This window comes from Zonotrichia albicollis, chromosome 8 (assembly GCF_047830755.1).
Source record: "Zonotrichia albicollis isolate bZonAlb1 chromosome 8, bZonAlb1.hap1, whole genome shotgun sequence".
In the NCBI taxonomy this organism is placed as follows: domain Eukaryota; kingdom Metazoa; phylum Chordata; class Aves; order Passeriformes; family Passerellidae; genus Zonotrichia; species Zonotrichia albicollis.
In genome coordinates this window covers 19,274,037-19,286,625 of record NC_133826.1, presented here as the reverse complement: position 1 = coordinate 19,286,625, position 12,589 = coordinate 19,274,037, and the positions used below count along the sequence as shown (strand labels likewise).

At 42.6% G+C, this 12,589-nt stretch overlaps 2 protein-coding genes across 8 annotated transcripts in view; one reads left to right on the top strand and one right to left on the bottom strand.

Annotated features, from left to right (window-relative positions):
- Positions 1–3,277, bottom strand: part of SLC30A7 (solute carrier family 30 member 7) — a 29,311-nt gene extending 26,034 nt beyond the window's left edge. Inside the window, exons 1-2 of the mRNA XM_005482030.4 lie at positions 3,054–3,277; positions 2,781–2,882 (exon numbers count right to left, since the gene is read on the bottom strand). Coding sequence (XP_005482087.1) covers positions 2,781–2,882; positions 3,054–3,133 — 182 coding nt within the window. The 5' untranslated portion in view covers positions 3,134–3,277. The remainder of the gene's footprint in view (positions 1–2,780; positions 2,883–3,053) is intronic.
- A 195-nt stretch (positions 3,278–3,472) lies between these two features.
- EXTL2 (exostosin like glycosyltransferase 2) lies at positions 3,473–12,317 on the top strand. Of its 7 annotated transcripts, none has more exons than XM_026790496.2 (5): positions 3,473–3,766; positions 5,365–5,433; positions 7,371–7,798; positions 8,344–8,444; positions 9,125–9,194. In XM_026790496.2, the coding sequence occupies exons 2-4, from the start codon at positions 5,429–5,431 to the stop codon at positions 8,421–8,423; spliced, it is 513 nt and encodes a 170-aa protein (XP_026646297.1). In that variant the 5' UTR covers positions 3,473–3,766; positions 5,365–5,428; the 3' UTR covers positions 8,424–8,444; positions 9,125–9,194. The 7 variants fall into 7 exon arrangements, with proteins under 7 accessions (XP_026646297.1, XP_074402275.1, XP_074402276.1 ...); XM_074546174.1 differs by lacking the exon at positions 8,344–8,444 and adding an exon at positions 9,776–12,317 and having other exon boundaries at positions 3,533–3,778; positions 9,125–9,195; XM_074546175.1 differs by lacking the exon at positions 8,344–8,444 and adding an exon at positions 9,776–12,317 and having other exon boundaries at positions 3,533–3,778; positions 5,362–5,433; positions 9,125–9,195.
- Positions 12,318–12,589: the final 272 nt, after the last annotated feature.

Genomic DNA, 12,589 nt, shown 5'->3' with positions numbered 1-12,589 from the left:
ATCCTCCTCCTCCCCAAAATCAAGCAAAATCTTTATGGAAACAGCTCATTTTAGACTTGGTTCTGAGCAGTTAGGAAGATGCAGTGAGGAAAAAAACCCACCACAAAGTACAGCAAGTATTCAGGCAGAAGGTAATTAGTGACAGTAACCCTAAGTTGTACTGATTGTGAAATGGAAGGAATAAGCATTGCTAAGCAGTGAGAGCTGTTTTCTGAGGTGATTGGGTTTTGGTGGTTTTTTTGTTCTTTTTTTTTATAGAACATTCTGGGAAAGAGAATTGTATAAGGACTGCTACTGTAACAAAATGCCATGTAAGTTATAGAACCAGAAATAATGCAGCAAGTTACCACGGCACTGTGCTCACACCTGCAAATCTCACTAAGGCAAGGCTTACCTTAAGTGCAACACCAATACAGCTGTGCTGCTTTCAAGACCTAAGCTAACAATTCCAGGTGGCCAGAGGCACGTGCATTTGTAAGCAGGGGTCAGCAGATTGCATCTGCAATGCCATTCACCTCACAGCATAACCAGCTCTGTATCATAGGTACAGCTACAAGTCACTGAGCTGCACAAATGGCAGGAAACCTGGTAAGAGACCAATCTCACTTCAGCTGAGGCTTTTTCAAAGTGACCTGCAAAGTAATAAGACCTTAGAAAAAATGGGTGCAAAGTGATTACTGAAGTGATCAAATGATCCAGTCAATGACCACCAATACAGTGAAGCACCAGCAACTCGGGATGGATGCAAGAACTCCTGTAGAACCACACACACCATCCAGAATATAAACTAGTAGAAACCCTGTACTCAAACACACCGTGTCAAAAAAAAGTCACTTCCACAGCTGATTTAGTTTAACATCAAATTAAACAAATGTGCACATGTAGCAAATTTCATCCTTAAACAAGCAAACAAGCTCTCAGCCAGCAAACTCGTGACTGACCAGTGACAGAACTCCAGGGAACGGCATGGAGCTGACTGGGGGGGAGGTTTAGATTAGACACTAGGAAAAGGTGTTTCACCAGAATGGGCTGAGCATTGGAACAGGCTCCCCAGGGAAGCAGTCACATCACCAAGCCTGACAGAGATCAAGAAGCATTTGGACAACACTCTTTTCTGAGTTCAGAAAACAATCTATTTGGCAAAAAGAAGCTCAGGAGAATTTCTCATGTGAGGAGCAATGGCACTGTCTTCAAAATGACAAAATGGTTCTCCCTTATAGGGCTCCTTGTTTGCTTGTTATGTGTTCACTTTTCCAAGGCATGACCTGTCTGCTTTGACTGAAGACATTCCTCACCATATTCCCTGCTACCCCTCTCTACTAAAGAAGTACTTGCTAAGACCCTGTTTTGCTCTAGGCCAAAATCTGGACTTAGAGATACCCAAAACTAGTGACTTGAAATAAAAACAATCATTTAGATTCTTAAAAAAATAATAATTTAATGGCTATGCAGTAAATCTTAATTCTTAATCTAAAGTACGAACAAAAATAAGTGTCTTCTGAATTCCAGTACACCATATTCTTCAGTGACAAAGTTCTGTGAGTGTCATTAAAGTTTCTCAGTTTAGTTACCTCATACACAGGACTTTTCAAGGTCACACTACCAAAACAAAATGCTATGTTTAAAAGACAGACATCAGAACAAAGTCACATGAACAAAAAGCTCTTTATATCAGAGCACCTAAGAAAAATATTTACATCTGCTGAGCTATTAGAAAAAAAATCCATACTCAAATGGACAGACTATGCACTCAATAATCCTCAAACAACTGCAAAGTGAATCAACATCAAAGCCAAAACCAAACACATTGAAAATGGTCTGGGTGCTGCCAAGGATAGACTGTGCCCATGACAGCGCTGCATGCTCTCTGGTGCCACAGTAGCAATTACTGTAATCAAAGTTGAGGATTTTAGAGTGTCATTTGAGAGATTCAGAACAACTTTGTAAATATTAGGATGCAACCATTTCCAAATCCACACCACTGCATTCAATCAGGACTTTTAAGAGTTCCAGTAATTTTTGTTCATATTACAGCTTTTGGCAAGGAGGACACTGCTTGACATTTCCATGCCAGTTCATTCTGAACTGAACTATTAACAGAAATATCATCATAAAACCACTACTCTATCACCAATGAAGCATGACAGCAATACTACCACCACTGCCTGTTCTCTACCTTTGTACTGCACACCAGTACTGAAGTTATTCTGCATTTCTTGTATTTCGCTACAGATTTTTCAGCAGCAGTTTAATCAAGTCTCTTCCATTTTTTTCACTCTTGTGAATTTTTGTGCTATGTAAAGTACCACTGAGCTATACAAGGATGTGTCAAATCCTGCTTCTCCCTCGAGACAAAGATGTTTGAAGCAGCGATATCCAGGTATCCACCTACAGATGAAGGCACATTCCCCAAAGAGGATCTCTGTGACAACAGCAGCTACAGCCCCCGAGTCCCGTAAATCGGGCCAAGGCCAAGCTTCCTCCTGAGCGAAGGAAGCACCGAGCATAACAGCAACTCCAAACACCATTCCTCCGCACAGCACCTCCCCCGCGTCGCCGGGAGCCGGCAGGGGGGACGGGGCGCCGGTCGCTGCCCACGAGAGCGGTCCCGGTCGGGGGAAGCTCTCCAGCGGCGCCCGAGGCTCTGCGGAGCGGCCCCTCCGGACGGCGGGCCAGGAGGCCGGGCCCGGCGAGAGCAGACGTGGCACTGGCCGGGCGGGACGCGCCGCTTCCTGCGCGCTGCAGCCGCGCTCGCCCCGCCGCGCCCCCGCCCCGGTTACCTGTTACTCCAGATACCGTAGAGCAGCTCCACGAAGGCGAAGGAGAGGTTGAGGCAGAGGAAGGAGAAGAGGTTGCGGGAAGTCTTGTCCGCCAGGATAGACCTGCGCACGGAGCACACCGCGGGTCACCGGCCGCCCGCCGCAACAGCGCCAGGAGGCCGGAGCCGCTCGCCGGGCGGCCCGGGCGCCTCGGCACCAGCCAGCAGAGCCCCTCCACGGGGACTTGGCCGCGGCGCCGGCAGCGCTCGGCCTGGCCGGCTCTGGGCTACTCACCTGAACCAGCCCGACACCTTCCTGAGCAGGTTGAGCCTGGGCGGCTTGTACTCATCGTCTTTGATGGAGAGGGGCAGCATCTTTCCGGCGGCGGGGCCGCGGCGCGCCGGGCCGGCTGGACGGGCAGGCGGGGCGGGAGCGTTGCCCGGCCGGCCCACACGCCGCTTCCGGCCGCCACCGCGCCTGCGCCGCCGGGCACCGGGGCTGAGGGGGCGCGCCGGGGGCCGGGCCGGGGCTGCGGGGGCTGCCCGGGCTCGGGGCTGCGGCGCCCGCTAATGAAACACAGCACGCCCCAAACGTGAACTGTCCTCCGCTTCCGCGTCCCTCTTGCGATGCCGGCTGCTCCCAGTGCAGCTGTTGTGGCAGTGCTCGGCACGGGGCGGGGGCGGGGGCGGCGGAGCAGCGCGCTCGCCGTGTGACAGCCAGAGCCGCCGGGACGCTCCGCCCGCTCAGGACCCTGGACTACAACCCGGAGCCTGCCGGGAGGAAGCGCGGGGACGCACCGCAGGAAGCGAGCGCGGCGGTGCTGCCGTAGCGCTGCCGCGGTCCCGCACGGCCGCCCCTGAGTCACCGGAGCGGCTTGTGCGGGGCTGAGCTGTGGGGCTGGGCCGGTGCCTCCTCCCCCCTGCCCTGCCCTGCCCTGCCGTGCTGCCGGTGACCCCTGGGAAGCACAGCCCGGCTGGAGGAAGCGGCGATAGCGGCGCCTGCGGAACGTGAGCGAAGCTGTGGGCGACGGGCGACGAGCGGGGCGTGCGGTGCCGGGCGGTGCCGTGCTGTGCCTTGCTGCGCGGTGCCGGGCGGTGCTGCTGCCTGGCTGCGGGGTGCTGTCAAGAGGTGTTGCCCGCCAAGTGAGGGGACCCCGTTCGAGAACTGTTCTTCTTGGAACGAGGATTAAAATAGTTGTCGTTGATGTAGGGATTTTATTTTCGTCAATTTTGTCTTCTCTGCAGGTAGTATTGTATGATTTTTAAAAAGACATCAATCTGGCATTGAAATTTCATAACTTAATTGGCAAAACTTATCTGCATTTGCTTGTTGGAAAGTGCCGTGATGCTAATTTTAAAACACCTAAATAGACCTTTATTTTGAGAATATATAGTAATATCATCATTGCCTATCACTACACCTATTGTAAGCACTAGAAAGTATGGCAAGCAAAGTCTCATAAACAGCAAGCAGTATTTATATTACCATTTTAAGTATGCTTTTAATGTTTAATTAATCATTACAATACACTGGTAAGTGTTGCAACTAGGTTGCAAACTGCTGAAAGAGGATCTGAGGTTCACTTCTTCAAAAGCACATTTGATGGGAATGTAGTGGGCCTCGTAAATGCTGTGTTGCCACTGCTGCTAATAATTTTTAGAAGTCAGGCATGATTGTTTGTTCCCTATAAAATGAAGCAACCAGAACAAGCAGTTGGCTTCTGGAAGTAGTTTCAGTGACCTCTTGTCACAAAGTAATAGTAAGATTTGATCTCAGATTTGGGGAGACCTGTATATGTGGACATATTCAGATTGGTGTACACACAAATAACAAATCTATAGTTTTAGGAAGCAAATTTATATAGTCCAAACAAATTACTCTTATGGAATTTCACAGAGGTTCAATTATTCAACAAATTCTTGTGCTCTAAGTTTTCATAGTACCGTTCTTAAATTAAAATTAATGATTCTTTGGTTGTTTGGTGATTTTTAAAAGAACAAAAATCTTTCCAATAACCTAGGAGCACAGCTTTCCTATATTGCTGTCCTGAGTTCTGTATATCCTTCTTTTATGTCCTTGCACTCATATTTTCCAAGCTGCCAAACCTCATGGGAAGACCAAAATGCTGTGTCTTAAACCTCTGATACAGCTGGTAATCTTAGTGAGAATGTGAAGGGGATGACCCAGAAAATAAAATATTATTGAGATAAAATTTTATTTGCCTGGCTGTGGTAGCCAAATATTTTTAGTGGTGCCTGGTGAGCACAGGAACACCTGTCAGGTTCTGCAGACCTACTTGTGTCTCCACAGCTGAACTTAGGGGTGAAACACACAGACATTGCAGTGGCACAGAGCAGCAATTTTACAAGCAGAGAAACAGACTATTCTTTTCTTTTTACCCATCTGGTGTAATGGCTTCTTTCAGGAGTGTTCTTTGAAAGGCAGAGATAATTATTCAACTGAGCATTAGGAAAAGGAATGGGATAATTGCCATGAATGCATATATCAGTCAATAATTGGAGGACCTTTTGCTTGTAAAAGAATGCTGAGTAGCATGTGGATAACTGTTAATCTCCAGTTATACAGTCCCTTTAATTTCCAGCAGATTCGAAGATCACAAACATCTGCCCTGTAAAAACAAGCTGGGAAAACAATCCTACGTGGCAACAATGAGGTAAGTTGTGAGGTGTTTTAGACTAAAATAATTTACATTCATATTTTCAAGCAGGTTATTTCCACTTTGGAAAGAAACTATTCAAAATTCTGTGGAAAGAAATAGATACACACAGATACTCTCTCAAAAATTGTACTTGTTTGGCTGTCCAGGATCACTGAATTTGATCAGAATTCCCTGCTGGAAACCTAGAAATTACTCACAGAGTAACATGAATAATATGCATACATGAGTAATGGTATTAAAATAACATGTATAGATGAGTTAGTAGCAAGCTTAGAATGTTCATTTTCTATTCAGTTTGCACTAATATTGCAAGTAAAGAAGGAGAAAAGGAAAACTGTTTGAAGCGCAACAAAGACAAGTGCCAAACTCTGCGCCTGGACAGACAGACTGGGGAACAAGAGGCTGGAGAGCAGTGCCATGGAAAGGGACATGGGAGTCCTGGTCAGTGGCAAGTTGGACATCAGCCAGCAGTGCCCTGGCAGCCAGGAGGGACATCCCTGTCCTGGGGCACCAGGGACAGCACAGCCAGCCAGGAAGGGAGGGATTGTCCTGCTGTGCGCTGATGCAGCCTCACCTCATGGTTGTTCTGTGCAGTTTTATAAGAACACAATATAAGAAGGATATAAAGCTGTTAGAGAGTGTCCAAAGAAGAGCTACAAAGATGGTGAAGGGCCTTGAGGGGAAACGGTCTGAGGAGTGGCTGAGGTCCCTTGCTCTGTTCAGCCTGGAGAAGGAGGGTCTGTGAGGCCTCCCAGCTGCTTACAGCTTCTGAACTAGGACAAGTGGAGGGGCAAAGCACTGATCTCATGGCTCTGGTGACCAGTGACAGGACTCGAGGGAATGGCATGAAGCTGTGGCAGGGGATTTAGGCTGGGTAGTAGGAAATATCTAGCTATCTTAGCCAGAGGGTGGTTGGGCACTGGAACAGGCTCCCCAGGGAAATCATCCCAGCACCAAGCCTGATGTGTTTGGACAATGCCTTCAGGCACATGGTGGAATTTTGGGGCCTTTCCTGTGCAGAGCCAGGAGCTGGACTTCAATGATCCTTATGAGTCCCTTCCAACGCAGGATATCCTATCACTGTGTGAAGAACATTTGAGGGGCTGTCTTTCTAGAAGCTGCTTTTTAAGAGCTTCTGTTTAGTTCTAAGATCGCAATGATCCAGAAACCTCTGCCTTAAACTAAATCTACACTCACAGTTAGCTGATAGGTAACACCTTGCATCTGGCATTGCCATTTTCTCACAAGTTCTAGATGTATCAGTTCAGCTGTTGCTGAGGTTGTTCATTCCTGTATTACTCCATCTGGCATGTTTTTTTGCTCCACCTGTGTGTTATAACCTTAGTGTGATCAGCATCACATTTTCTGTACTGATTACCATTACCAAGCAGGTATACAAACTATTCATAAAATGTCCAGCAAATCAGTTATAAAAATTGTTCCTTCTGTGTGGTGCTTGAGCAACAGAAAAAGTGAGCATTTTATTTCCTCCTTCCTGTCAGAGCTTTTGAGAAGGCTCCTCTCTCCTTTTTGCTTCCCAGTTAAGGTAGAGCTCCTACAGTGCTGAAAATTGAATCTCTGTACCAATTTGCTTTCTACTTTCAGCTGGATAGACTTGGTGAGGTATGTAAATGTTCAATCAAAAATTTAGTACTAGGAAAATAAGAAATAATGAACACTCTAAAGAGCTACTCTAGATTTATTTCACAAAACAATGAAATTCAAACTTAACCAAGAAGAATGGAAAGCAAGTAAACACAGAAACTGGGTACCAGAAACACCTGTCTTGACAGCTGAAAGTAATTTGCCAAAGAGCTAAAGTTCTCCTTGTTTACTTATTTAAATGAAAATATACTTAATATTTTGGGAGTTTTGATCAAGAGAGAAAACTGTACATTTAATGGCTTCCTTTCCTGTTACTTGTTTTCAAGGTGGTTTCACTTGTGTAAGCTTCCAGGAAGAGTTATGGGAATCCGCCTGCTGCGCTTCACCTCTGTGGTGATCATCGTCCTGCTCCTTGTGGCAGGTGCTTTAACAGCTTTGCTTCCCACTATCAAAGATGACAAATTGCCCAACTCGAGAAGGGAACCCAAAACCCAGACTCAGTCTGCCCTGGATTCATTCACTCTTATTATGCAGACATACAATAGAACTGACTTACTGCTAAAGCTTTTAAATCATTATCAAGCAATCCCCCACCTACATAAAGTAATTGTGGTGTGGAACAACATTGGTGAGAAGACACCAGAGGAAATGTGGAATTCCTTGGGGCCTCATCCTGTCCCTGTTGTCTTTAAAGTTCAAACTGTAAATCGTATGAGAAACAGACTGCAGAATTTCCCTGACCTGGAAACAAAAGGTAATCAGCAGTTCATAATCACTATTACTAATATTATTTCCATGCTTGAAATCTGAATGCTAATAGAGAGGTGGTTTTGTTATAGTGTGTAATAAATCAATGGATCTTGTGGACCACTTCATAGAATGTGGGTAGTATAGAAGAACCCTGTGTTATGACATCAGATGCACACCACCACCAGGCTGTCAGTGAAGAGTAAAGGAAAGAAAAGAGGAATATCAAATGCATTTCAAGGTCTTTTGCAACAGTTCTCCATTTCCTTTGTGAGGCAGACATAGGTAGTTCAGCTGCTCTTCCTTCTCAGCCATAAACTGAAATTCAAAATGCATGTTATTTGTTGAGTGTCTGCACTAATCTGGACTTAAGTAATTTGGTAAAGACTTGATTTAGTCCATTCCTCTTAAGACTAAATTCTCAAGCATGTTCTGCTCTTCTGAGAAACTTCCCTCCCCAGCTGTCTGGCTTTCTATCTCAAATGGCACACCCTTTTATTTAAGAGTACCTTCTCCAGTCTCCTGGGTATTCATCTAAATATTCTTCCTAAGCTCTTTCTAGGACGTGTACAACAATAAATCCAGTTTGTTTCAAGTGGAAAAAAACCCAATATGTTGCATTACAGACCTGACCTTACTCATGATTAGTAAAGGTAATTGTATTTATTGCCCCCTTCCTATCATGCCTGCTAGTCCAAACACATGATTTCTAGGAAGACATTGGAAACTTCAACTTCCCAAGTGTTTTACTTACTGTAGTAAGATCTGTGCTAACTGCAAACTTTAAAAGTTTTAATGCATCTGCAGTTCAGATGTTCAGATCTAAGAATATCCTTCTTTTTCCACTTCCTGATAGTCTTTTGTCTGAAACTTAAGGCAAAGAGTCTTCCTTCTGTAGTTAATAATACTGAATATTGCCTGGGCAATTTAACTTGCTTATGTAGTGTATATGCTACAGAAAAGTATCTAACTCTATTCTACTTGTATCTTTACACAAGATTAGTAGAATTTTAAGTTGCTTTGCCTAACACTCCCAAGTTTTCTAACATGTATTTCTCCAGCTGTACTACGGATGGTCAAAGGTTGCTGAGTTTTGTAACAGCCTGGCAAATAATCTAGAACTTAGGTTTGCTTCCAGTTGCCACAAAGCTGTAACCTTGCTTCAGCTTTGAAATCTAATTATGTTTCACCAACCTACTTTCAAGGAATTGCAATTCAGCTTCATAGTTGTAGAAATTTTATATTTCATTTGTCAAACGTTGTGCTGCATACTGTGCTCATGTGTTTAATCTTTTGATCAACTAAATGTTTTTCTCTCATTTTCCTCCTTCAGCTGTTTTAATGATGGATGATGACACACTAGTCAGTGCTCATGACCTTGCTTTTGCCTTTTCTGTTTGGCAGGTAATGTTTTGCATCTTGGCAGGCAGTATTTTTGAGCTGCACTTGAGATTAATGGTTTTAGTTGGAGCAATACTGTATCATACTGTTTTACCATTGTTTTTCTAGCTTGAGAGTTAGGAAGTTTTAGGAAGTTTGAAGTGTAGAATAGAAATTGCAAAGTTTCTAAAATTTGGTTTTTAGTAGTATCTGTAACTTTAAAATTTTAACTCTCATTTTACAAAACCATGAAGTTGCTAATTGCTGACTTTATTTAAATGCATAGTATTCTGTGTGTTTTGTTTTGCAAAACACAAGAAATTGTCTGTAGAGTTAATTTCTGTGCCAAATACACAGCTGCCAATTGTGGGTAGATGTTTTGTTGGCACTATGTGATGTGGAATGAGGCAGACTATCAGTTTTGTGGAACTGTATTTAATTGCAACATTTATGCAGATCAAAGGGACCATATGCCAACAATTTAATTCTTTCCAGGCAATAATGTTGTCCTCCTTTCATTTAAAAAATCCATAAATCTCTCTTATGAGCGCACTTAAGTGAACCCCACACTGTGAAATGTGTTGAATTTCTTTTTCTCTTTCAGCAATTTCCAGAGCATATAGTGGGATTTGTTCCTAGAAAGCACATTTCCACTCCTTCAGGCGTCTACAGTTACGGCAGCTTTGAGCTGCAGAACCCTGGCTTTGGCAATGGAGATCAGTACTCCATGGTGCTCATCGGTGCAGCATTTTTTCACAGTGGCTATTTGGAAGACTTTCAGCAGCAGCCAGAAGCAGTTCACGCCTTAATAGATGAAACTCAAAACTGTGATGATATTGCCATGAATTTTCTGGTAGCCAAGCATACTGGAAAGCCTTCAGGAGTGTTTGTGAAGCCTGTTGACATAAGAAATTTAGAAAAGGACACTAACAGTGGCTATTCTGGAATGTGGCACCGAGCAGAGCATTTGTTACAGAGATCCTACTGTGTAAATAAACTCGTTAATATTTATGATGGCATGCCCTTAAAATATTCTAATATCATGATTTCTCAGTTTGGTTTTCCTAATTATGCCAATCACAAAAATAAGATGTAAGCCAATGAATTTAAGGTGTTAAATGTTAAACAATACTCAGTGAATTATACTGAGTTCAAGGAGAGAAGAAGGTGTAATTACTGCATCTTGGCCATCCCTCTTTGTAGCCTCTGATTTTGTCTCCAGTAAGCTTTTTATGTATTTTCTTTCCTTTCTAACTAATTCACAAAGATAAGTTTTGAGAAAAATTAAAGAATATATAATCATGCTTAGCTGTGATAAAATCATCCTCTTTCCTTAAAACCTGAAAAGCTACTCTAATGAATGAGGTCAGTTCTTCAGAAACATGCAGACAAAAATGCACTCCTATTCTTCAGATCTTAACATTTGGATTTTTTTTTCCCTTAAATATACCTATCCAGTGAAATGAGGTCTAGGCATATTTGTGACAGTTATATTTTGAGATGCTTCCTTGCCTTCCCACTCCTCAGCTGCTCCTACCCAGTTTCCAGTGAAGCTGTAGAAGAGCTACAGTGAACTGCTGGCCAGGCTTCTGGCCTCCTGTACAAACCCTCCTGAAGTTTGTATATAAGCTGCTCGGTGTTCTGAGATGTTCTTGAAGCTGCTATGAAAGCCAGAAGAGTACCTCACCTTAATCTCAGATAGTCCTTAAACCATTGCCTACAATATCTGCTCCTGCTCAGTTAATGGAAAATGATCTCTGATATGGCTTTTTTTTCTATTATTGATTTGCCTGGAGTTGCTGAAACATTGCAAGCAGCTGAAAGGTAAATCCTAGAGGTTGGAAATATAAGAAACATGAATACATGAAATATGAAACTTATATATGCAGCCAGAAGAAGAGGATGGAATGTTACTTATTAATATTCCCTTAGTACTTAGTTTTATTTTTATATTTTGCATATATGTTGTTACAAACATGCACCCAGGAAAATCCTCAATTATTAAAAATTTTCCTATTTACAGTTCCTAGTAAGAGCAGGGTGTTCAACATTTATTACAGTGTACATTTTGTAATTTTACAGGTCTACTGGTTTTTTAGCTACTCTTTCAATGAGTATTTACTTTTTAGTTCCCTTTTTCCTCTGTTTTTGGTGGCTATGACAACAGAGTTAAAATGTACAATACAGGGGTAACACATTATGAAAAAAAGTACTTTAAGGTACAGTGATATTTGACAGGGATGGACTATTATCAGTCTCTGAATTCCCTGACATTATTTCTGGCAAGAAACAGAGCTGCTGTTAATGGCTTTTGTTGGATTGGGACTCTGTAATTCTGGAAACCTTCAATTGCCATAGGGCAAACCTTTTCCAATGAAGTTGCAGGAGGATTGGGATTTTTTCTTTTTTTGTGTGTATGGAGGAGAGAATAAAAACAGTGATTTTCCTGGGTCACAGAATCAGATTTGGCATCCAAAGCAGATTTGGTTTCATCTGCATCAGCTTTTAATTGATTCTTCGAATCAGTTCAAAGGTAGCTGTGGGCAACCAGTCACAGCTAATACCTGGTACACAAATAGCAGTTGCACAAATGGTATATAATTCTATCGTGTTTTGTAATAAGTTAGCTGAAAAAACAGTGAAAATATGACAAGTTCTTTACAGCAGGGTGTGAGTCTTTGGGGGAATGAAGGAATCTTTTGCCTTGTTCTATCAGTATTAAAGGATTTGATTTCTGTTCAGTGAAGTCTTCCTAGTACTTTTGTAAAATTTAAAAGGCAGAATCTTAACATGGCAATGTAAAGTCTGCTTAATTTTGTTGTAATAGTGAAAAGTAGTTTTTAATTATTGTGTTGTAGTGCTAAGTAGTATACAAACAGGTCTATGATCTTTCCAGAAATGCAAATTTCCATTATTTCTGTTCTGTGCAATATCAGCTAGAGTTGTGAAGACTCACAGTCATTAACCTTATTTTTGAAATGTGAAATGAACTGTCAACTCAGCCAAACCTTAGTATTGGGCTCTTTGTTGGAGCAAGTGAGTTGTTTTGATTTCTTCTGTATCAGTGAAAGAATTAATAGAACAAGCTTTTAATGATAATGTTCCATTTAATTTGCTCCATTGTAAAATAAAATACCGAAATCAGACTTGTGATGTGTTTATTCTCAGATTATTGACCAAAATTTTTCGTGTTAAGATGTCTGAAGTAAGCTCACAGTTTGCATACTCAGGAGAAGCACCAAGAATTCTTTTTTTTTTTTTTTTTTTTTAAAATGTGTACTTGTTGGCACATACATTCATTTAATTTAGGTAAGGCCTACTTATGAAGGAAGAAAAGGCATAAAGTAACCAACAGCCTTAATAATGTACTCTTAGCAAAGAAAATACAAAGATAGGACTTAAGCTCCAGCCATAATTC

Coding starts and splice junctions, on each gene's coding strand:
- EXTL2 (XM_074546174.1), top strand. Junction 7,799..9,124: donor CCCTGACCTGGAAACAAAAG/GTAATCAGCAGT, acceptor TTCCTCCTTCAG/CTGTTTTAATGATGGATGAT. Junction 9,196..9,775: donor TTGCCTTTTCTGTTTGGCAG/GTAATGTTTTGC, acceptor TTTCTCTTTCAG/CAATTTCCAGAGCATATAGT.